This window comes from Paramormyrops kingsleyae, chromosome 19 (assembly GCF_048594095.1).
Source record: "Paramormyrops kingsleyae isolate MSU_618 chromosome 19, PKINGS_0.4, whole genome shotgun sequence".
Taxonomy (NCBI): Eukaryota; Metazoa; Chordata; class Actinopteri; order Osteoglossiformes; family Mormyridae; genus Paramormyrops; species Paramormyrops kingsleyae.
In genome coordinates, this window is record NC_132815.1 from 20,425,236 (window position 1) to 20,450,492 (window position 25,257).

Genomic DNA, 25,257 nt, shown 5'->3' on the forward strand with positions numbered 1-25,257 from the left:
TTAGCTTCTGCAAAATATATGAAATAAGCCTCACTCGCTTCTGTGCATATCAAAGAGCGGATATAAAGATTTTATGGGCTTTTGTCTGTTTTTTAAGCGAAGGGGAAAAGAGAGACAGCCCAGCCTGTCAACACTTTAATTTCTGCGTCTTTGGCTGTTCATGCATTTAGGAAAAAAATAAGTGCAAATGGCATAAAAGCATTGCGGGTGAACAAAACGGTCCTTCCTCGATAGACTGTGACATGTGGTGCTTAAGCAACCCCCCCCCCCCCCGCCTCCCTCTCTCCCCCCGCCCCCTCTCTCTCTCTCTCTCTCTCACACACACACCTTCTCCACCCACCTCCATCACAAACTCAGCCCATGGCAATGAAAAGAGAACCTTACATTTTTACTCACACATCCAAACGGCTCCGGAATTGGCTTAATGAAAATGAAACTTAAATTCAGTTTATCCATTTGGTAAAGTCTTATCTACAACAGCCTCCTATCTCTTACAATAAAACATAGGTCACTCTATGGCATACACATCCGTTGTACACAAGGGGGAAAAAATTATTCACCTCCCTTTTGTCCATAATTAAAAAAAAAACACCCTGGCGCATTTCGGGCACACGATACAATATCAAAGGAAGTAGATGTTCAATATATATAAAAAAGAAAATTAACTGTCCTTTAATGAATAATCCTTATGCTTCAAACACACTGCACCACACTGCTAAGAGCGACGTGTAAAATGTACTGTTTGGGAGCTAATTTGCGAAGCACTTACTTGTGTATAAGTGTGTAAGTGCACCTGTGAAGCGGCAAAGCCCCCCAAACGGGAAATGTGCAGCCGAGAGCGTGTGGCACCAGCGCCCGATCACTCCTCCAGGTTGAGCAGGAGGTGTGGCAGCGTGCGCAGGTCCAGCTGGGGCAGGACAAGGAGGCAGTACAAGAGGAGCCACAGGAGCAGCAGCAGGCGCAGTTCTGCTGCCGTCATGCCACCAGGGGGCGCTGCGGCGACCGAGGACCTCTGAGCTTTCCTGAAAGAGACGGTCTGTGCTGAAGGGGAGGGGGGGTGGCTGCAGCAATGCAGAACACACACTACGCATCGAGTGTGTAGCAGGAACACGGCAAACGCGCACGCTCAGTCCGAGCCCTGCCTGTAGCTCTATGCATGTGTGCAATTCCTACGTTTTAATGCAGCATTTAGGCCCATACAGATACTGACGATACAGTTTTGCCATTAAACCCAGAAATCAAGCCGCTTACATTTATCCCACCGAGTTTATACATTTACTAAATTCGCATAATCATCCTGACATCTTAATAAAGGCCAGCGCAAAACACTGAATTTTGTTTGGAACTGAAGGTTTGATTGTGAGAAGATATGAAATAAACAGATACGCATTATACAAACAGGGAAAAAAAAAACCCTCACAGACGCACACAACTTTAAATCACTGCCAAGCAGAGAGAGAAAGGCCAGCTAGCAGAATCAAAGCAAAACTCTCGACACCCACTAAAATCCACGTTCCCCGCCTCCTCTTCACATTGAATAGACATTAACGCCTCGCCGCCTCACTCTTCCCACTCTGCCCATGCTTTCCAAATGAAAGTGAAAAACACCCACCCAGGTTTATATTTTAAACTGCCCCCCCCCCCCCCCTTTGGATGCTTATGGTGGCAATATGCCGTAATGGCGCCCAAATGAGAAAGCCACGGTGGACATTGCCGTGACAGGAACCAGCACGCCGGACTCCGTACAGTTAACATCTCGGGGGAAATGACCTCGATATCTATGAACTACAAGTCAGCGCCGGAGTCCATTCGCATAGCAATGCTGAAAGGTTCTAGGGCATGGAACTGAAAGACACTCGCTGATGTTCTGCCTCTGCAGCAGGAACGGCGGGGTGATTACGGAACTGTACCTGGGTGTGGCCGCTGTGGTCACCTCACAGACCTCCGAGTCAGTCTGTAGCTGAGGACTGTTTGCCTCCTCCATCTTCTCCTTGCCACAGATTGTACAGAAAACCCTCAGGGATCCTGGTTTTACTCCAGTAGCCTGGTTTTGTTGGGACCAATCCTAAATGGGCATGAGGGGGGTGAAAAAGTGGCTGTTAACACATCATCGTGGGGGGGAGGGCGGTGGGGGAAGCAATGTAGAAACAGACTGACCAAAATGTGCATTTGGGTCTTCTTGCAATCAGGTAAACATCCAGAGGAATAAATTATACAGTCACACACACCACAACAGTCCACAGGAGTAATTGCAGTGCATCCCACTGGAAAAAAAAGTATACAAACCAACATACATGCAGACTCTTGCATAGACCATGGACACAAACAAGATGCAGGGACATTGACGTGAGTCACACATGGTTTTGCAGCACCTCAGACACATGTATGTCTCCAAATAACCCTAAATCTGTTCAGATGTCTTGGGCTGGAGAGTTTTAATAGGTCACGTGTCAATCTACGATTTACAGTCCGTTTGCCAGTTCACTGAGACCATGTGAGAAACATGTCCTGAATATGTAAATGGAACGTTCTAGTTTCACAGTGCTTCACATGAGACTGTGAACTGCCTTAAATACCTTCTGTTGCTTGGCGGAATGATCAATTATTCATTGCAATGGAAATTTATGACCGGATGCAGATTTCACACTATGGACTGAGCGCATCGCAGATTTTACAAACGATTCATTTCCTTACAGACTTTGTGAGAGGCACCTGTAGGTCAACGTGTTTGTGGCACACAAAATCTTTCACACCCGTTCTGCGATGTTAGTCACTGGCTCACATTCAACGACAAGTCATTCTTGTCTGCGTTCGGGATAACATGCTGGATTACCTCACTGCCAAAGGAATGGTGACAGCTTCCAGAAGCACACTCAAAGTCCAGCAGGGCACTGTTGACTGCGAAACTACTCTCGGACATGCCGTGGGCATCCATCGAGGGTGTGGGACCGAAGCCGAAGTCTTCCAACTCGGTGTCAAGATCAGCTTGTTTGGCAGCTTCTCCTGGAGCGCCTTGACTCGTGTTGCTAGTTTCGCTATCGTGGAATGCAATGCTGCTTGCTTCTTTGAGGGGACCGACATCAAGAACATCAGTGTTTGTTCTTCTGCATTCATTGATACCTCTAAAGCCAACATTTGAATCACTGGGTGCATCACTTAGCAAGTCTAAAGGCAAATCCCTGTCATCATCACTCTCTCCTACGGCATATATGAGCCTTGCATGAACTTGGCCCTCAAACATAGAAATATGGTGCTGATCCAATTTCATGTATGACTCCTCAGGTTCTAAACTACTGAGGCCCATGTTTTCTGAATGAGCTGTGATGAATTGGTTACGGTTTGTGTTTTGTACATCAGAGTAGCATCTAGAAAATTCCTGGTCTTCTGAGAGAAGAACACTGTTGTCTAGGTCCTCAGATAGATCTGCAGCATGGTCAAGATTATTGTTCTTGTCCTGTAGCTCAGTGTGATCTAGGTCCTCAGAGCTGAAGCCTGTGTGGTTCTGATCTAGATTCTCCACCCCTGTCTTAGAGTGGCATTCAAAGCCGCCTTGGTCCCCAGAAGGCACAGAACGGCACTCCTGACCCCCAGAGACAGAACCAGAGAAGTCTTGCTCCACTGGGTACTTCTGCTGTGGACAGCTCTCTTCTTGTTTCGAATAACTTGCTTCAAGAGAAAAATCTCCAAATCCAACAAGGTCCACAGAGGTACCTGCAGGTAATTTTGTAGTAACATCATCATTTTGTTCCTGAGCAGTTTCTGACTCATGTACACCAGTTACCAAATCCATACATGGTTCTGGAAGCATTTCAACTGTTTTCTTTTCCTCACACAAGTGTGGAGTGGTTGGCTTGGTGTTGCTCTTATCCTGTAACAAGGAAGCTTTATTTTGCTCTGAGTGAGACCCAAGTCCATTCTCCATTTTATGTGAAAGGTCTTTTGACTTCAGTTCACCTGAGAGCTCTAGAGGTGTTGTTTCATGGCTCTGTTCCACAGACATCCCTGTCGATTCTAGACCGACGCCTAGTCCATTTTGGGCTTCCTCTGGAGGGGACTCGCTGTCCTTCTTGTCCTCATTCAACCCTAGAATATACTGGTATGCATCCTCTTCTTCTAGAGAAAGTTTTGAATCTGTCTGGAAGCTATCAACTGAGGTTTGCAAGACGCTACCTTCACCTACAAAAGGCTCTTTGAAAACGGGACCCTCTTTAACTTTCCCCAACACCGAGGGCTCCTGAACCACAGCGTCAGGGCTCACCTTCTCTTCGCTGGGTGAGATAGGGCACGGCGAGTCCATCAGCAGCCCCGGACTATCTAGCAAAGTCGCCTCACTTGTCATTTCACTCCAGGAGTCTGGAGAGTCGATGGCCGAATCCATGCTGGACAGCTGTGGGGACACAGACACTACCTCTTTTCCCAGGTCCACGGGTCGTTTAGGGGACTTGTCTAACTCTGGACAGCTCTCCTTGTCAAGTTGAGAATTTTCTGGTACGTCCACTTTAGCAGGGGAAGCTTGCTCGACGTCGTCAGGGACGGAGGAGATGAAGATCTTTGGTGGGGGCGGCACAGAGTCCTTCCTCAGCATGTACGGCCGGGGTTTCTCTCTGTGTACCCCGTTAATGGACACGCGGTCCTGCTGAGCGCCCCTGCTGGCTGCCGGGGGACCTCTCTCAGTTGCTTCTGTAGTTTCGTCCTGCAGACACAAACCACAGCAATCGGCAAACACTTTCATATGTTAGGTTTTCCGTTCCACCTGCTGCACACAGTTTCTCACCTGACCGTGTCCTGGGAAGTGCTCCAGGAACTGGGACACGTAAGTCATGATGGACTGTTCCTCGGGGGTGCTGATCATCACATCTGCAAAGAAACACGACCGCTTCATGTATCACACGGACATTACATGCCTCAGGTTTTGCGGCTCACGTGTCCCGCTACGCCGTGGCTGTTACAGGTCCTTACCCTCTGGCTCCAGCAGACGTGGGATGCCCAAGCTGTAGTGCGCAATCCTAAACGCGTCTTCAAGGTTTTGCTTGGGTGTTCTCAAGCGTGCCTTCCTTATGTCCACCAGGCTTGAGTCAATGGATTTAATGACCGCCAGGAAGGCCAAGCCGGACACCCAGCTCTTCCCGAACTCCTGCACCACCACTCCATACCTAAACAAAGTCACTCAGCCGCTCAGCCTACAGACCAGCACTACGTAAATGTAAATATAAACCACCGAATGAGAAAAGAGAAATGCTTCACAGCAGGTTCAGGTTAAACCTCCATTGTATTCCTTATAAAAAGAAAACCCTTTGACTCCATAATCCAAGGACAAGCTAAATACATTCCTCCTGCTTATACGCCGAGTGGGAACACTGCTCAGGTTACCTCTGCTCACTGTAACAGGCCACACAACTGATTTCGTTTTGGCAGCGGATCTGATGGTAAAGCTAAGCCTGGAGATGGAGGATTGAGAGAACTGGCCTCCCATCTGAGTACCTCGTTTCTGTGCTCTGATTAAGTCAATTGAAAACTGATTAAAATAAGGTCTGGAGATTTTTAAATGTTGGTCAGCATTTTAAAAACACACGCACACACACACGCACACGCAAACTACCCTGTGGAAATATCCCCATATAATATAGTGTTTCCCACAACGGAGAAATATTACCCCCCCCAAATCCACACAATGCTAGTAAAACATGTACACACACAAGCACACATAGAGGACAACACCATAGCAAATTGTGGCAGACATTTTGATCAAAATTCAAACTTCGTCAGGGATGTTTTTTTTTTTTTAAAACGCCGCCTACCTAGTCTTGCCACACACGCACTCGTCTGTGTACGGGCCGCTTGATGATCGCAGCACGCACACGCTACGAACATACGCACTAATCAGTGAATGCTCTCACTTGGTAGTGCGTCTCTGCACCCACTGCAGGAGCGTCCGGATGGCCTTCCCATGCTCCCTGCGCGGGTGAGAGGGGGCCTTTTCCTCTGCGGGGGTGCCCGGGTGAGAGGTGTCAGAGTCAGTACTGTTGGGCAGGGAGGAGAGGCTGGAGGTGGAGGAGAATCGACTCTGGATCGTGCCCGTCAGCTCCTTGATCTGCGTGAGGGAGAGAGAGTGAGAGAGAGACAGAGAGAGACAGAGACAGAGAGAGATGGCTGACACCCACACAGTGCACAGTTCTCAAAGCTTCTCCTTCCCGCAATGTCCTTAGGCTAAAGAAAATAACGAAAAACACGATTTAGCAAGAACTTCCCACATTCTGCTTGTCCCGTTTTCAGTTTTCAATAAATAGTTAATCTTGCCAAAAGCACAAGTTTAGCAAATCTTGCTAGATGTGTCCAAAATTACATTTTTAAAAATCATTTCTCTTATTTCAAGGCCTCGTTTCACACAGCCTGAGATGTTACACCCTATACCAGTGATTCCCAAGCCGGTCTTCCGGGTCCCCCAGACAGTCCACGTTTTTGCTCCCTCCCAGTTCCCCGCCAGACAGTCCACGTTTTTGCTCCCTCCCAACTCCCATGCAAGACCACGGACTGTCTGGGGGTCCCCGAAGACCGCCTTGGGAAACACTGCTCTATACCTTCAATATCTTGCAGTCTTGCAGACAGACCAACATGAACTCCATCTACAGAGTGCAGAGTCTCCGTATGGTGTACTGTGTAAGATCATTAAGAAGAAAAAAAAATCATAATAATGAAAACACTTTTTTGGTTAAATCTGACTGCAACTGGAGACCTACAAATGATCAGTGTAATTTGATATTTTGTTAATCTAGATTTTGGAATAAAATAGAATGATATCATTTACATTTGCTTTCCTGGGAATTATTTGCATTTTTGGCCATATTCAAAGACTTCTAGTGCACCAGATTTCACCGTGAGCAGCGTAGAGGCCTGTAAAAAGAGCTGCGCGCGTGCAGCACACCTCCTTAGCTGGGGGTGTGGAAGTGTCACACTAACAAAAAGAGCACTGCTGTACTAGTCTAGGGCCTTCTGCTTGGCCAAGACGCACGGCTGCTGCAGCTCGAGCCATTTGTGTGGAACCATCCTGAAACCATCTGCTTTTTTCTGGTGGACTGAGAGGATTTTTTATGCAAGGGGTTCATTTCACCTGGAAAAACAGGATGATGTTCCAGATCAGCCCGAGAACAAGAGAGGAGTTCCCGTCGGCAACATCAGCAGCGTCAATGCTAATTAGCTTCACCTGGAACATAACGCAGTAACCGGTTAACATGGCATTGGCTTTGAAAACTGCATTACCCATAACAATTCCATTTTTCAGGATTTAATAGTCATTGCTGAACACGACCTACTAGCAGAAACCACTAGTAGCATAATAGCTATTAGCACGATAGCTAGCAGCTCTCCACTCACGTTTCTTTCCTCCAAGAAATTCAGGACCTTGGCTATGTTGTTGAGTCGGAAAATGCGATGAGATGATTGCTTGAACCCGTGCAGCTGAAAGACAGTGAACCGTCGGCTCAAAGAGCTGTGGGTGTTCGGCTGCATTAATAGAGGTGGCATTTAGAAGTTTTGGCACGCTACCGGTTTGTGGGTGGCAACGTGTGCGGCTGACAACAAATCGAAAAAATAAAAAACAGGTAGGCAGAAATTCAGAAGGACAGCACACGGGGGTCTGTGTTGTGCATTTTGGTGGAACAAAGACCATTATGAAAACAAAATTGAAAAAGACATGCTACTTGAGCTAAAGCTCTCTGATTAACATGAACACGGCTTCCATAAGAGACTAACAAAATCAAGTGAATTGTCAGTCAGTTTCCACAAAAGGCAATCATAAAACGGACGACCGCTTTCAATTGCTGAAGTGTGGCGTATAGTGCAGATTCCCAACACTCTGGTGATCAGTTTCCTGTAATGTTTAAGCTACCCTCCCCTCGCAAACTTGTCTTTAAATTCCCCACTGATAAGAAACCAGACTTCATGGTAGCTTAACCTTAATGACTGGGTTGGGAGGTGCAATTACAGTGCAAGTTAAACATGGTGCAGTCGCTCCACACACAAAATCTTATGTAAAATGTATGAAGAGATAGTAAAGAAAATAATCTAAGGCTGTAAAACAATATCCTGCTAAAAAAAATCTGTAATTATGCAGGCAAAACATGCCATTATGCAATGTGATTCATACACAGCAGCCAATATTTAAGATTTTAAGACTCTCCAAAGACATAGGAGGAACAAAAACTCCGCTACACAGAAAACCAGTGCGCCACTGGAATCTCACCAGTTTACATCCCGACAGCTCCTCCAGGAGAGCCATCAAAACACGGCCATCTCGAATTTCGTTGAACAGGTCTGTTATTTCCAGGGGAGGGTTGCACTGAAACAGACCGTGGGACAGAGTCAATACCTTAGAGTCATACATCTCACACCTCACCTCCTGCAATACAGGTAGGAAAAAACTGTCGACCTGCTGGAATTTCATATTGATCCCTTTGGCTCAAAGAACGACTCGTGATATATATTAATCAGATATATTAATATATTATCCATCCATCTTCCAATTTTGTAAACCTGCTTGTATTACGCAGCCTATCCTGGAAGATAAGTGCACAAGACAGAGAATAATCCAGGATGGGGTGCCAACCCATAACAGTATGTATCATACCATTCCAGTTAATAATTACTGTTGATTTATAATGGAGGGAGAAAACTGTCAGACTATATTTATTAAATATACAGTTAACACTGAATTAAATTACATTTTAATCCATCAGTACAGACACCTAATCCACCTTGTTGCAAGACTGGGGCTTCAGTGAGTCCAAGGATAATTTTGGCAGTGGCCCTGTCCAAGACTTCAGGCCCGATTGTGTTTTATCCCACAGATGTCGCACACAGGAGCAACGGCATGAAGCACCACCAATGGGGATAGAAAACTGAAAGTAAAACCCGTGTGAGCAGCGCAGTGGTGTTTCTTCAGAACACGGACAGAAAGGTGTGTACACGTGGTCATCAGGCACCCGCTGTGTTTTTCTGTCATGGACTAGATTAGAATGGCGATACTAGTGGAAAGACTGGTTTAGCTGGGGCTCATGAGGAAGTGTTTTTGTATTTGAAATAAAATATGGGGTTTCCAAGATGTGTATCGTTTGACGGGGAAGCAAGAGTGGAAAAACAAGGGCGCTGATGTCACCGCAAGAAGCCATCGACCGTCAAGTGTACAAATTCAACAGAACTTTATTCAGATCATTTATGCAGAACAATGTGACTGTTTGAATAGGCCAGTATGTGATGTGTATCACTGTATTCACTGTAGATGCTGACACATCCCACACAGGCCTAGTGAGGGATGACATACACAGATATGCATGGTGCTAGCTCACAAGAGCTTCAACTTTACCTTCTCTAAATGCAGATTCATCCATTTCGTGAAGGTCCGCTTCTGTATGCCCTCCCGTTCCGCTAGAGACAGAAGATGAATTAATAATGAATAAAAAATTGTTATTGATAGAAAAGAAAAGATGCCAATGCACTGCTTAACAACAACAATCTCGTTCATCTAATCATAGCCATATTAATGGCAAGATCTAGCAGCACCACTATGGAAGGTCGTCTGGAAGTATCTACTGAGTAGCACAGAAACAGTGGGTTCTGGGTACAGGATGTAGGGACAGTCTGCTAAATGCCTATCGCCAACTAACTCTGCGAGCATCCTTTGGCTCATTAGCATTCATAATATGTAACCCACCTTGCCGGAAATCAACAAGCTTATAGTGACTCAGCTCTAGTCATTCTGGAGGAAGTTAATGAGCCAAAACGAACTCCCTACAGCTACATGCATACAGCGAGCATGTCCTGGGAAACAATGCATTCCGGCGACTCGAAAAAAAATGATCACTGCTTTCTGAGGACAATCCCCAGAGGTGCGCTGGGCAATTCCCACACCCATTAAAGGAAAAAGTATCTTCCAGAATGACTTTCCCATCTCCATGGTTACTGCTGTGCGTTAGACAGCACCATGAGAGAAGTTTAAAGGCCACTGGCCGGAAGAAGGATAAGCTTCACCGAGCTGGACTGTAAACTCCAACTGTTCCCATGTCTTTCACGCAAACCGACAACTGGCGCTGAGACCAGATCGTGCCTTTGGGCCAGGAGATTCCCCATGGAACATGACCTATTATGGGGAGGCTCTGCAGAATCCAGGCATTCCTCCTGAGAAACGTTTACTGGCCTCTCTTTAGATTTGATAGCTGCTTTCCCACTAAGAGAAAGATGTCCTAATTATGGAATGGACAAACATTTATACATACATACATACATACATACATAACATATATATTACATAATACACACACACACACACACAAAACACACTTATATACATAAATACACTCATATATATATACCATATACATATGCACATATACATATATGCACTACATAATATGTAATATAAAAAAGTATGTTCATTCCCTAATTAGCAAACATTACACACACATACTCTTACAATTTTCTCCCTTCATCCACTATAAATCAGCACTAACTATTTTTTTACATTAAACAGTAATATTTATTAAACAGGTTAAACCAGGAGAATCACTGCCATTTAACACTACTCTCTCCATGGTGTGATTATTTAAAAAAATCACTATTTTCCTGTATCAGGGGGAGCACATGAAAGTCCAGTGTTGCCGCATGGCTGCATATTCACAGTCATCTATACAGATGTTATGTCCGGTAAGCGAGCTGGCGATGAAGCAGGAGATTGGAGCCGTAGATACGGACAAACGGGTTTATTCCACACAAGGCAGGAAGGACAATCAGGGCAGAATACCACACGGAACAATACATCAATGACGGATCTGGGGAAGACTGACTCAGACACGGACTAAATACTATAGACAAGCCGAAACAACAAGGAACAGCTGGGCACGATCGGGAAAGAACACGTGGAGAATGAGGGGGCGTGGCACACATCAGGAGCGGACGGAACGGATCATGACAGAACCCCCCCCCAAAGGCGCGCACACCGGGCGCGCCTGGGAGGAGGCGACGGACGAGACCGGGGAACAGGACCTAGAAGACAAAAGCAAAACGTCAACGAGACACTGGAAACAGGACTGAGGCACAGAACAGGAACAAGGACCAGAAAAACGACATGACCTGACACAAGACAGGGAACGCAGACAGGCAGATCAAGAAAGGAGACAGAGAGGGGACAGAAAATGAAGGAACAAAAGGGCCGGGAGTGAACACGGGAGGCACAGAGGGACGAGAAAAGGCAGGACGAGCAAAGGGACCAGAAGGGAACGGAGGAGGCACAGAGGGACGAGGAACCGAGACAGGAGGAACAAAGGGACGAGGAGACGGAACAAAGGGAGGAGAAAGAATAGGGCGAGCTCGAGGGAACCCAGGCGGGCGAGGGAAGGCAGCCGCAGGGGCCACAGGTGGAAGGGAGACCGGAGCAGGAAGGGACCACACAGGGGAGACGGAGACAGACGTAGGGACCGACAAAGGACACAAGGAGGGAGCAGGAGGGAACACTGGCGCAGGAGGAGGCGTAGCCGGAGCCAGGGTAGTCGCCCTCCGACGCCCAGCCGAAGTGGGAGGGCCCGGAGGCGGCCGACGAGGCGCCGACGGAGGGACCACAGGAGGGCGACGAGGCACCGGAGGGGGATCCGGAGGCGACAGCCGAGCCGGAGCCGTAGGACCCGCAGGCAGCCACCGAACCACGGCAAGGGGGCGCACGGGCGAGCCAGGAGTCAGGGTAGGCGGGACCAGGGACCGACGTCTGTGTCCCCGTCCCTTACGGGAAACAGACAGGCGCGGTCCTGGGGTGTGTCGGCCTTGCTGAGGCAAGGGTGAGGGAGTCAAGAGGGAGGGCAGTGTAGGGCGAGCAGAAGTCAAAGCCTCCGAAGAGGCAACAGGAGGGGCAGTCAGAGCCGCGGGCGTGGCCGCAGGCAGGGCAGCCAAAGCTGCGGGCGTGGCCGCAGGCGGGGCAGCCAGAGCCGCGGGCGTGGCCGCAGGCGGGGCAGCCAGAGCCGCGGGCGTGGCCGCAGACGGGGCAGCCAGAGCCGCGGGCGTGGCCGCAGACGGGGCAGCCAGAGCCGCGGGCGTGGCCGCAGGCGGGGCAGCCAGAGCAGCGGGCGTGGCCGCAGGCGGGGCAGCCGGAGCCACGGGCGTGGCCGCGGGCGGGGCAGCCAGAGCGACGGCCTGAGACGGGGCCGCGGACCTGGCTGTGGCAGCGGGCGGAGCCGCGGGTGCGGCCGGCTGGACCGGCGAGCAGGGCTGGGCCGGCGAGCAGGGCTGGGCCGGCTGGACCGGCGAGCAGGGCTGGGCCGGCTGGACCGGCGAACCGGGCTTGGGCGTCGGCAGGACAGGCGAGACAGGCACGTCAGGTGCCGGCGGGACAGGCGAGACAGGCACTTCAGGTGCCGGCAGGACAGGCATGACAGGCAGTTCAGGTGCCAGCAGGACAGGCGTGACAGGCAGTTCAGGTGCCAGCAGGACAGGCGGGACAGACGCTTCAGGTGCCGACTGGACAGGTGAAACAGGCACTTCAGGTGCCGGCAGGACAGGCGGAACAAGAGGGAGCGCCTCTGCGGCTACCGTGGACGCCTCAGTCCCTTGGCCAGTAGGGGCCGCCTCGGGGGGCGCCGCAGTCACTCGGCCAATAGGGGACGCCTCGGCGGGCGTCTTGGGCGTTCGGCCAGCAGGAGGCACCTCAACGGGCGCCGCCGTCACGCAGCCAGCAGGGGACGCAGCCATTATGCGGCCGGCATGGGGCGCCTTCGTGGCTACCTCGGGCAAGCAGCCAGCAGAGGGTGTTGCCATAACGCGGCCAGTAGGGGGCGCCGCCATCACACGGCCAGCAGGGGGCGCCTCCGTGGGCACCTCAGGTAAGCAGCCAGCTGCAGGCGGTGCTGCAGGCAGAGCGGCGACGGCAGTCGCGGGCGTGGCTGCAGTGCCGACAGGCGATCCGAGCTGGACCGATGAGACGGGCGAGGCCGGCGAGCGGTCCGCAGGGGCCGCCGTAAGCAGCGCGGCAGCATCAGCAGGGGGAGCTGCGGGCGTGGCTGCTGGTGAGCAGGACAGGACGGGAAGGTCAGGCGAGCAGAGCAGGACCGGCGAGCAGGGCTGGCCGGACAGGACAGGCGAGACGGGCAGGACCGGCGAGCAGGGCTGGCCGGACAGGACAGGCGAGACGGGCAGGACCGGCGAGCAGGGCTGGCCGGACAGGACAGGCGAGACGGGCAGGACCGGCGAGCAGGGCTGGCCGGACAGGACAGGCGAGACGGGCAGGACCGGCGAGCAGGGCTGGCCGGACAGGACAGGCGAGACGGGCAGGACCGGCGAGCAGGGCTGGCCGGACAGGACAGGCGAGACGGGCAGGTCAGGAGCCGGCAGGACAGGCGAGACGGGCAGGTCAGGAGCCGGCCGGACAGGCGCCGCCATCACGTGGCCAGCAGGGGGCGCCGTCGCGGGCACCTCCATCGTGCGGCCAGCAGGGGGCGCCGTCATCACGCGGCCAGCAGGGGGCGCCGCCATCACGCGGCCAGCAGGGGGCGCCGCAGCGGCCGCCTCGGGCATTGCCCTAGGCAGAGCAGGCAGGACCGGCGGGTCAGGCAGGACAGGCAGGACAGGCGGGTCAGGCCGTGCTGCTGGCTTCGCAGCGGCGGCATCAACAGCAGGCGGTGCCGCGAGCAGACCGGCGGCGGCAGCAGGCAGCGCAGCCGCGGGCAGACCGGCGGCGGCAGCAGGCAGCGCAGCCGCGGGCAGATCGGCGGCGGCAGCAGGCAGCGCAGCCGCGGGCGGATCGGCGGCAGCTGCAGCAGGCGGTGCCGCGGGCAGAGAGGCGGCAGCAGCAGGCGGTGCCGCGGGCAGAACGGCGGCAGCAGCAGCAGGCGGTGCCGCGGGCAGAACGGCGGCAGCAGCAGCAGGCGGTGCCGCGGGCAGAACGGCGGCAGCAGCAGCAGGCGGTGCCGCGGGCAGATGCGGAGCAGGCAGGTCCGGAATAGGCGCCAGGATTGGCGCTGGGCGTGCAGGCGCTGCCCCTTTAAGGGCCTTGGGGATCCGGGGAATAGAGTCCCTGACGGCCCTGGCCCCTTTAAGGGCTAGCCGTGTGCCCTGGAAGGGGGAAGTCGCCTGCGATGGCCGGATAGCAGCAGCGAGACAGGCATCAAGCTGCTGCGGTGCCGCGGGCAGAGAGGCGGCAGCTGCAGCAGGCAGCGCAGCCACGGGCAGTGTGGCGTCAGCAGCCGTTGTTGCTGCAGGCGGTGCAGCGGCGATGTCATCCCCGGCAGGGAGTAAGGAGCAGGCCCCCAAGAACAGCGTCGGGGCGGCTGCTTCCCCTTTCCCCTTCCGCTTCTTCTTCTTCTTGCGGCTGGGGCATGACGATTGCGGCGGGGTTGCCTCGGAGAGGGCGAGCGGCTGAAGCCGCTTCTCCGTAACCCTGTCAAAGAGCTGTCGGAGGTTCTCGCGAACCTCCGCCATGACAGGCGCTGCCGTGAGCGGGGTTACCTCCTGGAGGAGGGTCCCGCTTTTACTGGCCAAGTCCAACAATCCGGTGTCCTCCCGGACCTCCGGTTGGTGAAGCCAGTACAACACCTCGCGAAGCAGATCGATGCGCTGGTCATCGACCTGCGGAGGTGCGTTGGGGAGATCCGTCATTCTGTTATGTCCGGTAAGCGAGCTGGCGATGAAGCAGGAGATTGGAGCCGTAGATACGGACAAACGGGTTTATTCCACACAAGGCAGGAAGGACAATCAGGGCAGAATACCACACGGAACAATACATCAATGACGGATCTGGGGAAGACTGACTCAGACACGGACTAAATACTATAGACAAGCCGAAACAACAAGGAACAGCTGGGCACGATCGGGAAAGAACACGTGGAGAATGAGGGGGCGTGGCACACATCAGGAGCGGACGGAACGGATCATGACAACAGAAATCTATACGCATCTAAAATGCGCCATTCTTATCAATACTCTTCAAGTTCTTCATACATCTAGTAATGTTTTTTTTCCACCTCAAATTCATCCTATTTTGTACATCAAAGGCATTGCGGCTCTCCGTAAGTGTATAAATTATTCCGGCAGTCCACATGCACCAGACTACAGAGTCTTTAAATACCACTAAGACTCCCAGTCACCATGGTGCAGCCTTAACCATGTACATGTACTCAGTCCACACAATGACTCCATGGAAGCCTGATGGATTAACCTTGCCACTTCCTTAAATGACACAGGGCCCCGAGTTGCTAGACATTAAACTGGTCCTGACTGGATCTGGCCCAGGTGTTATTTGTAGACTAGGCAAATGAAAGACAAGCATGTGACAGGGATCTATGTAAATGACTTCTGGCTTATTTGGAAGATAAGCAATTTCAGGTACTTATATACTGGGTCAACATCATTCCTGCAAGGTGAATCTCTGTTAGTGTTTGTTACACACAGGAATCAAGAACCTACTGGCCATTTATCAGAAGCTTAGGGTCAGTTGACTTGCTCTAAATGCAGTCTTTTGTTGTGCGAGCCAGAGTTCATGATTAAACATCCTGTCAGAAAACTTTAACAATTACCATAGTCCATTAATTGTGTTGCTGTAAACTTCTCCTGCAGTAAAACTGAAATGAAGACAACAAAGAACCTGGATTGTGATGGGATGCCTCTAAGCGCCTCATCACCGAGTGCTCGCCAAGGTCAGCTTCAAAATGTCTCGTTCACCGGCTAGACATAACAACATAAACAATAAATGTCCTGCAATTAAAAAGAGCTTCTGATCTTCAACATGGGGAATCATGGCAAATAGGCCATTCTCAGTAGCTCTTCTACTACTCCCTCCATATAAGAGGACTTCAGAGATAACACCATAGGAGACCCATTCCAGTACGGAGCCAAGCAAAGCTTCATGTCTCCCCTATCACAGACTTAGACTGAGTCTGTTAATAGCCGCTGTAGAGAGACGCAGGAGATCTTGGCCAATAACCTGCCCCATGTTTGCCAAGCAAAGAGTTGCCACACCAATTAAAGTAAAGCACATCCATTTAAAAAAGAAACCAAAGGATGTGGACCGTAGCAGCACGTTCAGAGCAGAAATCATACAGGAAAAGGAGAGATAAAAGAAGAAGCCTGCCAGCATTATGGCTGAAGGAGGTGCGCTCGTGTTGCACAGAATGGGGGAGGAGGACAGGGATCAGGAACTTCCTTTAATTGTATCTACTTGGCGATTTTAAACAACCACTTGGCACTTGATACTTCTCACCAGCCCTAAACAAGATGGCTGCTGCTCTTCCGAAGCCCCATTCACCAGAAACACGGAAGGCCCGGATCATCTGGTAAAATAGCCAACACTGTGCCACCTGAACCGGATCAAAGCTGAGCCATTATTGTAGGGCAAAGTAAAGGTATGACCTCAGCCAGCACTCGTGAAACTTTACCCGTGCGCGCACCAGTACAGGCACCGAGGCAGAAGACGGTAACGTAAGGTCCATGGCCTTCAGGTTATAGGTGTGGTGCACAGAAAGCCATTGTCAGCTTAGTTAGAAACACGTTAATCTTTGTCCGGCGTGGCAACGCTATTAAAAGCAAAGCGTTACCTTTATAATCTTCAATTAATGGATACTAATGCTAGGAATAGCAGAGCGCTATTATTCTACAAAAGTCAGGAGAGGGATGGAGATCTGCATGTTACCATAGAAACTGACAAAAAAAACCTTTGGTTCAGTAAAATGCCTCAGAATCCTTTATTCATGTCCATGCACAAAAGTAATTTGAAAAAAATCATGCTGTTGACTGCTGGACTCCTCAGAGAAGCTTCCTATTGGTATTTCAACTATTTCAATTCATATTTTCCCACCCTGAATTATTATGACATATATGATGTGAAAGACATGTTCCTAATACTTACAGATGGTTTCAATAAAGTATCACTCAGGTACTGGTTAAACCAAATTTAACTAAAATTTATCTTCGGGCATCAGTGTCAACAGAGCACTTCCCTGTGAATTGACTGGCACGCTCAAACCGCCTCGGCCAGTTTTCAAAGAGGAAAACTTCCACAAAACTCAGAGGAAACCGGGCCTCACTCACGGATAAAACCCTAGCAGCCGGCAGATTACGGGCTGCTTCAGCTCAGATCAGTCACCGCACATCGCATCCAAGAATATGGCGGGCAGGTTTTCGTTCCCGCTGGCCCTCTTCCCAGTCCGCCGGTGTCACTGGTAGAGACACGACATCCCGTTGGAAAGCAAGACGTCATCATCTTAATTAGAACTTGGTGCTCAGAAGGCACTCTGGAACCAGGCCAGTGTTGACAGTAATCCTCCACTTCAAACCAGATCATACATGTTTAAGACAAGAGAACTTGAACAGAGAAAACTAAACTGGTTAATAAGATCAACACAGGTTGTTTAGGAAATGGTATCTTTAAAACAATTACCACTATTGGTAATACTTATTGTAGTCAGACTCTCCAAAAACTAGGAAGTAGTACAATAGGCAATGGATAATTTTCTGGTGTTGAGTCTCACTGATGAATCTCCGCATATGGGACCAGGAATTGTTTTGCTCAATGTGTAGAGCCTCAGGCTCCATCCCGGGAATAAGTTACCACATGTCTTAAATAAAACCCAAATTGCAGCCGGCTGCACCCCCTCCAATCTGAGGGAAAAATCTGTGCAGGAATGACAGAAAGCATTCCAATATAGGATAAATGTAAATCTAATCACGGCTGAGTGTCCACAGGCATCAGAAATCGATCTGCTGTGGTGGGTCTGGACCAGGACTTAGCCATGCCTGGAGAGAATGCCTGAGAGAGGGACCTTTCCTCTCTTCCAAAAAGTCATTGAAGTATAAAGGTCCAATTTTTTATTTTTTTTATTGGAACAGCATTCAGAACCATCGCGCCCAAAACCTACCATTGAGGACACCGAAATCCTCAGTATTTCTCCTGCAACTCCAATACCTACAATACATTTCGGGGCACAGCTAGGACGGGCTACCACTTGACCTTGGTATTTTAGAAATCCTGCCAATGGCCCCATTGACATGATATGTTAATCACGCAAACATGATTTCCGGCAATATTCAATGAACTATGTATTTGTACACAATGTGTTTTGGGGCTTAAATTTCAGTTACAAATCATGTATGAACAGTTCAAGTAATTAGTGGCCACGCCTGCTGGAAGTAGTGAAATCAGGTTAAGGGCAAATAGGCAAGTCCCCTACAGAAAGCCTGCCTCTCCTCGTCATCAGTCGTCGGCCCAGTGCGTCATGTGCACTGGTTTATGACTGACCCTTATATCCACCCCCTCAGACACTTTCTGCCACAGTACATCTATCTAAGTGCTTATCCTGGTCAGGATCACAGGACGGCCTGAGGAGCTCCTTGGGAGGCAGAGTGACAAGATACCAGTCCATCCCAGGGCACATTTACTCACTCATTCATTCATTAATGCATTCATTCACACGCTCACTCACTCTGGGTGATGTAGAAATGCCAGATAGCAGTTTTTGGAGTATCTAAAGGAAACCCGTGTGACACAAGAAGAACATTCAAACCCCACCCACAGAGAGGTGGAGGTGTGATCTGGACCCCCCTCCAGGGGAGGGGATGTGAGGCATCGGAGTCAACCACTGAGCCATCGCACCCCCCACACAGCACATCAATTATACGCAACCTGAGCCACACACTGCATGTACGTATAAGAATCGCAACAGGCTTGCACAAGAAAGAATCAAAGAGATCTTTTTAAACTAAATCCTAGAAAAATCACAAGCTTAGAAGAAATCTGAGGAGGAGAGATTAAAGAAGTGGTGTGTTCTGAAGAAGTGGGAACCACAAGCTCGGCTTATTAAAAACGTAGCAGGTGAGATGGTCTCCCGATCGCCATGCCGACCTGAGACTGCGAGGTGACTCCACGCATGTGTGTCAGCGTGGTGTTTTGCATTCAGGGGTTCATTACTTTGCCTGCCACCTCCGTCTGCATCCTCTGCCTTCATAGAGAGCGAGCGGCTGTTTACCATTGCAAAACACGGCCAAGTTGCCGGCGATATTGATCGGCAGCAGCCCATATTCCCACTGAAACATCCCCCAGTACTTTCGAGAGCTCCGTTGTAAGAGAGGAGTAATTCTAGCACTGGGTTAGAGTGGATCTCTTCTCCGTCTGTCAGGAGAAACATCCAAAATGGTTTAAACTACTGCATTAAACCTAATATCCATTTAAACTGCGAACATCTAAATGATCAACAATTAACACCGTAAGGCAGGTTTGAGAATACTAATTACAAGTGAAATAATTTTAAGTTACTTATGTATATGTATTTAATACTACTACTCACCTATAAAGCTGGATGTTCTACTCTTACAAATCAGGTTTTGTTTTGCTCAGAAGGACAACGGCACTAACCCACCTGTGACATGATCTGATAACCTTTAGGGTACAAGGAAATGGCCTTACTGAGTGAACTACCGGCCTCCCTGATTTTCAACTATATATCTGGACTAAATTTTTGAGATATAGCCTTTCGTCTCAGCACCAGACCTTTGTGAATCGGCGCAAACTGAGCCGATTTCTAATCAAGTCGTCGGCACCCAAAGTTTGCTGAAAAAGACACGCATCTATAGTTCTCAGCTACCTTGATGTAGCTGCTGCTAATGTCTGCCTCTGCAGGCTATGAATAACGACGCAGGTAGCTGTGTGATGAGGCATGATTATATAATCCATCTTGGGATGACTGCATTAAACGCATCCAATTTCCTGTTAAATACACACAGCAGAGAGCATGAGCTCGGCACGGCAGAGCTACCACACGCCCACCACAGACACCTGGAGCGCACAGCCTCGGTCACCCTCCAAAACGCCAAGCTATGCTAATCCGAAACTTATGAGCAGGGAGCCAGCGTGGGGCTTTTGGCGAGGGCATTCCTCCCACTTATGAGCAAACATGTTAGCTTTTTCCTGGAAACACAAATACACGGCAGTTCACAGAGCGGCTTCTTGAACACTGGACGGGATGACAATTCACAGTGTTGAGCCTTTAAAGCTTGTTATGCTGGTTCGTCATTTGTTGTTTTAATGAGGTCATTAAGGCTGTACTTCACAAAAACGGCACAATGTATCCACAGTACGACTCAATGTTACGCAAGGGGGAAATTAGCATCTCTCCCACACTTAAGTGGTAAGAGCACAGAGGAGTACTGGGTTGTCCAATAGGCACTGTTGTAGCAATACGTCTTAATCGTTATTTTTAAAACATGTATCGCTTAAAATCCTCAAACACATGAGGGTGGACGTAGAGAAAGCAGGTGTGGTTTGTGTCGCATTTTTACACGCTCCTTACTAAGTTACTACAACTGTGCAGGGAGGATGCACCACACACGCGTGGAGTTACCTCACAGTTTTCACCCTTCAGAGAGCCCTGTTCAGGCAGCCAGAGAGCTGTGTTTCCCTAAGCTAGCGGTGGCCAATCTTATCTGCAAAGGGCCGGTGTGTATGCAGGTTCTTGGGATGACCTTTAGGTCAGCTGTTCAACCCCAGGTGTGAGGACTCTTCAGCCAATCAGTCCACTAATTAGGGAGTTGCAGCGATAACCCGCACACACAGTGGCCCTTTCTGGGTAAGACTGCCCACCACTGCGCTACAGGGATCAGAAGGCTGGGCGGTTCCAGGTTATGCTTTGCCTTTGGAGAAGTGAGTGGTGCCTCACCAAGGGAAGAGACATGATAAAGCACGCGGAGGGCATTCAGAGAAAAAAAGGAATACGTCAAGAAGAGTCCCTACAAATATCACAGGCTGACAGCCTAAAGTTTGTAAAAAAAAAATAAAATAGATAAAAACAGAAGTAAACAAGAGGTCGACTTGACCGCTCAGCAAGCAGGCCAGATTCCCTCATTAGTGCAAGAGGATCCCGAATGGACCGACTAGGATACGTGGTGCATGTCAAGTATCCACACACTGCAAAAACTCAGTAAGCATGTGACAGAAAAAGCAGTTGCACTGGGGGGCTTAGCCAGTGTGCATACTCTACAGTTTGATAGTTTATTCCTGGGCAAAATGTCTTTGTTGGATGTTAGAATTAAGTTACAGAAGTTAAAGAGCATCAAGTATTGGCTGTTTGTTATGAACTATAATGGATTTTCATCTTTATGTGATGTGAAATTGGGGGATGGTTAGATTTCTTATTGCATTATGGTGGGAGCCAGAGTACAGTGTCCAGAAGGACAGGCAACGGAACATAAGTGCATGTTTAGGCAGGAAACACCTCGATGCTTATCTCAGGCGGATCTGGCGAAGAGCAGCTTCACTGAAGCTGGTGGAACTGTTGGCATCTCGCTTGGCTGCCTGGCAAACAGCTCTGTTCCCAAAGCAGTGGAACACTGCTTAACAGCTGCGTATTTAAGTTAAACTCATAGGCTGCAGTGCAGACAGTGAGAGCTTCAGGTCATAAGTCTACGCCCTCGACCACACTGCAGACTAATTAGTAACTGTCTCACAACTAACAGTCTTACATGTGACATCATTCGGGAGGAGGGACGTTAAGGAAATCTATTAGCATCGAGGACAGAGAATTACACATAAGCCAAAACTGAAAATAAGTCGCTGCCGATTTTATAAGGTTAGTAATATAAGGCGAAGTTTATGCACAGCTGAAGAGGATCCCGTATTCGAGGAAGCAGTCGGAATTCTTCACATGGCCGGGCCGCAAAGCCAGACAAAAAAAAAAACCTCGCAACACTTGTGAAATAATAGTAGTCGTGAAGAAGGAACAAATAATGGTCAAACACAGCCTGATATGTCATCAATTGACCCAAGGAACGTCCTACTTTTAATAAATATTTTTCCTAAAGATGTAGAGAGCGTTTTCTAAGCATAACCCGGGTTTGCGTATGTAACGTTGTACCAGGAAGATACCTGAATGACGCATCAGATTCTGTGCCAGAACTGTCATACGGGCACACTCCCCTTCACAGGACAGATGCTGTGAGCTTGCATTCTGAAGAGCTATGTTACTAATCTTCAAATTCCATATGCAATTTAAGGGCCTAACTGTAGCATCCCCCAGAACAGGGGCTCCTACTGAAATCCACAGGCCTTTTGGAAGGGAGTCAGAGAGGCTCAGGGTTGAAGTCCACTTTTCATAGAAGGCTATACAAATAGCAGCTGAGCTTCACAGTCAATGATTAGCCACTTACTGCAAGTATTTTTTTTTTTTGTCAGCTATGAGAAAAATGTTACATCTTTTAAAATGAAAATCCAATTTAAATAGATGCTTAAATACTACACTGGGAAGCAGAGGACACTTTAGACAGGTGCCAGACTATTAAAGGATGCACACCGCCATGAAGTGTGTCCACAGTAGGAGCGTTACACCCCCAGCCTTAGAGGTACCAAGTCAGCAACACCACAGGATCGCAACAGAACATGCTTGTACACCCTTATATAAGCTTTACTCACACACAGGCACCCTCCCGAAATCAGGATCTCAAATCAATCTCAATCTCAACTGCATAAACAGCACATAATACTAGAACTGCTGTACTCGCCTTCCTGCAGACCGAATAGTACCGAATAAATACACACAACATAATAAAGCGACTTAATTGCTCCGAAGCTAATTACACCAAACAGGAAAGCATCTGTAATCGAAAAAAGAACATCAAACGAACCAACAAGCATCACATCAAATATTTCATACACAGGCTCAAAATGAGCCATTAGACCGTGTGCATGGTATTACCCATTTCATCCACAAGTGGCATCTCTTAGCCTGGAAACTTTTTATTTCGTTATCGCGCATACTTGGTGAACACATCGTCCCAGCGGCCCGATCCAGACATCAAACAGCTGGAAAACGGCCATGTGTGAGCCGATCTTAACGCGGCTCCGTAGTACTGACTCCGCGCAGAGCCTGCGAACTGCAAGGGGGCGGGGGGGATGCATGAAAGGATGGGGGCCAACGCGATCAAAACAGATCCCCAGTTATTGCTGCTATGGAAGTGAAAGGAAAAGTTTAATCTAGAAATATTCCGGCTGGGGAATTGTCGTCCCCCACCGGGAGCAGCGGTTCACCCGAATGCGACCCTCGGTTACATTACGGTCCCTGTTGTCAAACGCAGCCGCACTTCTACTACACAACCAAACGCGCGTACGTGAAGTAAACAACGGCGAGATATTATCAATGAATTGGACTGGAGATGGATCGCAGGCTGGAAAGAATCAAAATAAAAGTAAATGACGGCAGAAACGTACGAATAAGGTGTATTGGCGGAACGTCCTGGTGTGAAATAATACTAAGGCGAATTTTAAAGAGCACGTTTATTCTCCGGTTCTCGGCGTGCAGGCGGCTGAGAAGCAGACGATCGCGTACAATAGGACAGTGCATGATCCAGTCCGCCTACCTTGGAGGTTCTGCACACGTATGTCGCTGATTTGTCCGATAAGTTCCTCTCGCTCGAACCAATCATCCCACTCGTGTCCCGCCATCTGCGTGAAAGTTGAGCGGCCGGCTTTAGGTGATGACTGCGTGAAAGGGTCCCCTCTGTGGCAGACAGAAAGACGGGCAACTCTTGGGAGGTATTTCCCGGTCGAAGAGGCACGAAGGCGGGGGGCGGTGGGGGGGGGGGACGCGCAGAGCGGATCGGAGCGGCTCCTGCGGGAGGCTGGCTTCTGGCTGCGCGCTCTGATCGGCAAGTTAGTTCCTCCCGTGACGTGTAGCACAGGAGGGGAGGGAGATGAAGATTATATTAAAATAGGGAGTCAAAAGAGCAGAGGGGAAATACACCTGGATGCAATCTTTAGGAGATTGTGTGTTAATGCTAGAAATCGCCAGTTACCAGGGTGCAGCGGACTGCGTCTCCTGTAGACTGAACAGATGGATGGCGGAGAAAATTCAAGGGATGTTTTTTTTTCCATGTGTGTGCGCGATATGCCTTCCCAGCTTTCGGCGTCGCCCACATCCGTCCCCAAATGCGGGCATATTCTGATTGCCATTACATTAATATTGCCTTAAAATGACTGAAATGATTCCCTAATGCAGTAGCCAATATCGCATATCCCACCCACTCCATGGTCATTTCGACAACATTTTATCAGGATCACGACGGACGCTCGTTATTGCACGTTTGCCTTCCTGTTGCCCACCTGTTCTCTTTAAAAATTAATTTCATGACTAGACACATGTATCTTGTGTTATGTATTAAAATACTCCGATGTTCCAGCTGCTATTTGTCTAGCTACGTCTAGCTTTAGAGCAAAGTTAATTCTGATTAATGGAAAGCTGTCATAATTAAATGGGATTGCAGATTAACACATTAATATGTATGATGCAAAAATTACAAAGATTTTTTTCAGCATCGCACCACCACCTCAATGTTAATGTCATGATCTTTTGCAGATTTTGGATGTCATTTAAATTATTCTCTTTTTTCATTGCAGCAGTCAAAATAAAACTACGATTTTATTTCTTATGGCGACCGACCTTCTCTGCATGAGCAAACGGAGGATGGATGGATGGATTCATTCATTCATTTTCGTAGCACTTGGGTATATGTCTGCATATTTTCGTCTAATAGCACCCCTGCATACAGTTACAGACACAAATCACCTCACTGCAACAGGTATACACGTAAGGAAAGAAGTAAGGAAAGATTATGTTAAATCACTGTGGGCCAAATATTCAGTGAGTCACAGGCTTAGTGCTGATGCTTCGCTGGGCTCCTCCAGGAACACCAGGCCGGCCATGTGAGCTCTTAAAGGGGCCAAAACACTGCATAGCTTCCTTCAAAGCTACAGCTTCATGTTTTTGCCTTATACCACGCCATCGATACTCCTGAGGAGAGACGGTGCAGCAAGGCGCCCCTGGGACCTGAAATTTGTTGGTGAAGTTTCTGCTGTCACGGGAAAGAAGCGCAAAACACAGGAGGACGTAGTGACGAAGAGCAGGCCAAATGTCTTACTGCCCCCATTTCTTTGCGGCGTTTATAGTTTCAGACGCAAATCGATCCAGTATGGATGGTGCGATTACGGACCTCGGGATTTGAAACCTTTTAGCGTCTCATTATTCTCACAGAACAGTTTGAATGATCTTTATACTCTCTTAAAACTCAACTGGTTAAGGTTTGGTTTGGTTGCCTTTTAAGTTCAGGACACTGGAGCTGTGCACCATTCAATGAAAGCCACTTTTGGCTGGGTGTGCTAAGATATCAGATCATACAGCTCGGATTCACTGCTGCTCTTTTCCGCAGTGATTAAATGGATAACCTAAGGGGGGCAGCCAGCCTGTTGCTCTC

At 49.2% G+C, this 25,257-nt stretch overlaps 1 protein-coding gene across 1 annotated transcript; it reads right to left on the bottom strand.

The window, feature by feature from the left end:
* Positions 1–283: 283 nt before the first annotated feature.
* clmna (calmin a) lies at positions 284–23,919 on the bottom strand. The gene is made up of 11 exons (XM_023807745.2): positions 23,368–23,919; positions 9,359–9,420; positions 8,240–8,335; positions 7,372–7,455; positions 7,109–7,201; positions 5,898–6,091; positions 4,960–5,153; positions 4,775–4,857; positions 2,834–4,693; positions 1,911–2,065; positions 284–1,022 (listed from the first exon to the last, which is right to left on the bottom strand). Exons 1-11 carry the CDS (start codon positions 23,450–23,452, stop codon positions 860–862), a joined length of 3,069 nt encoding a protein of 1,022 aa, XP_023663513.2. The 5' UTR covers positions 23,453–23,919; the 3' UTR covers positions 284–859.
* Positions 23,920–25,257: the final 1,338 nt, after the last annotated feature.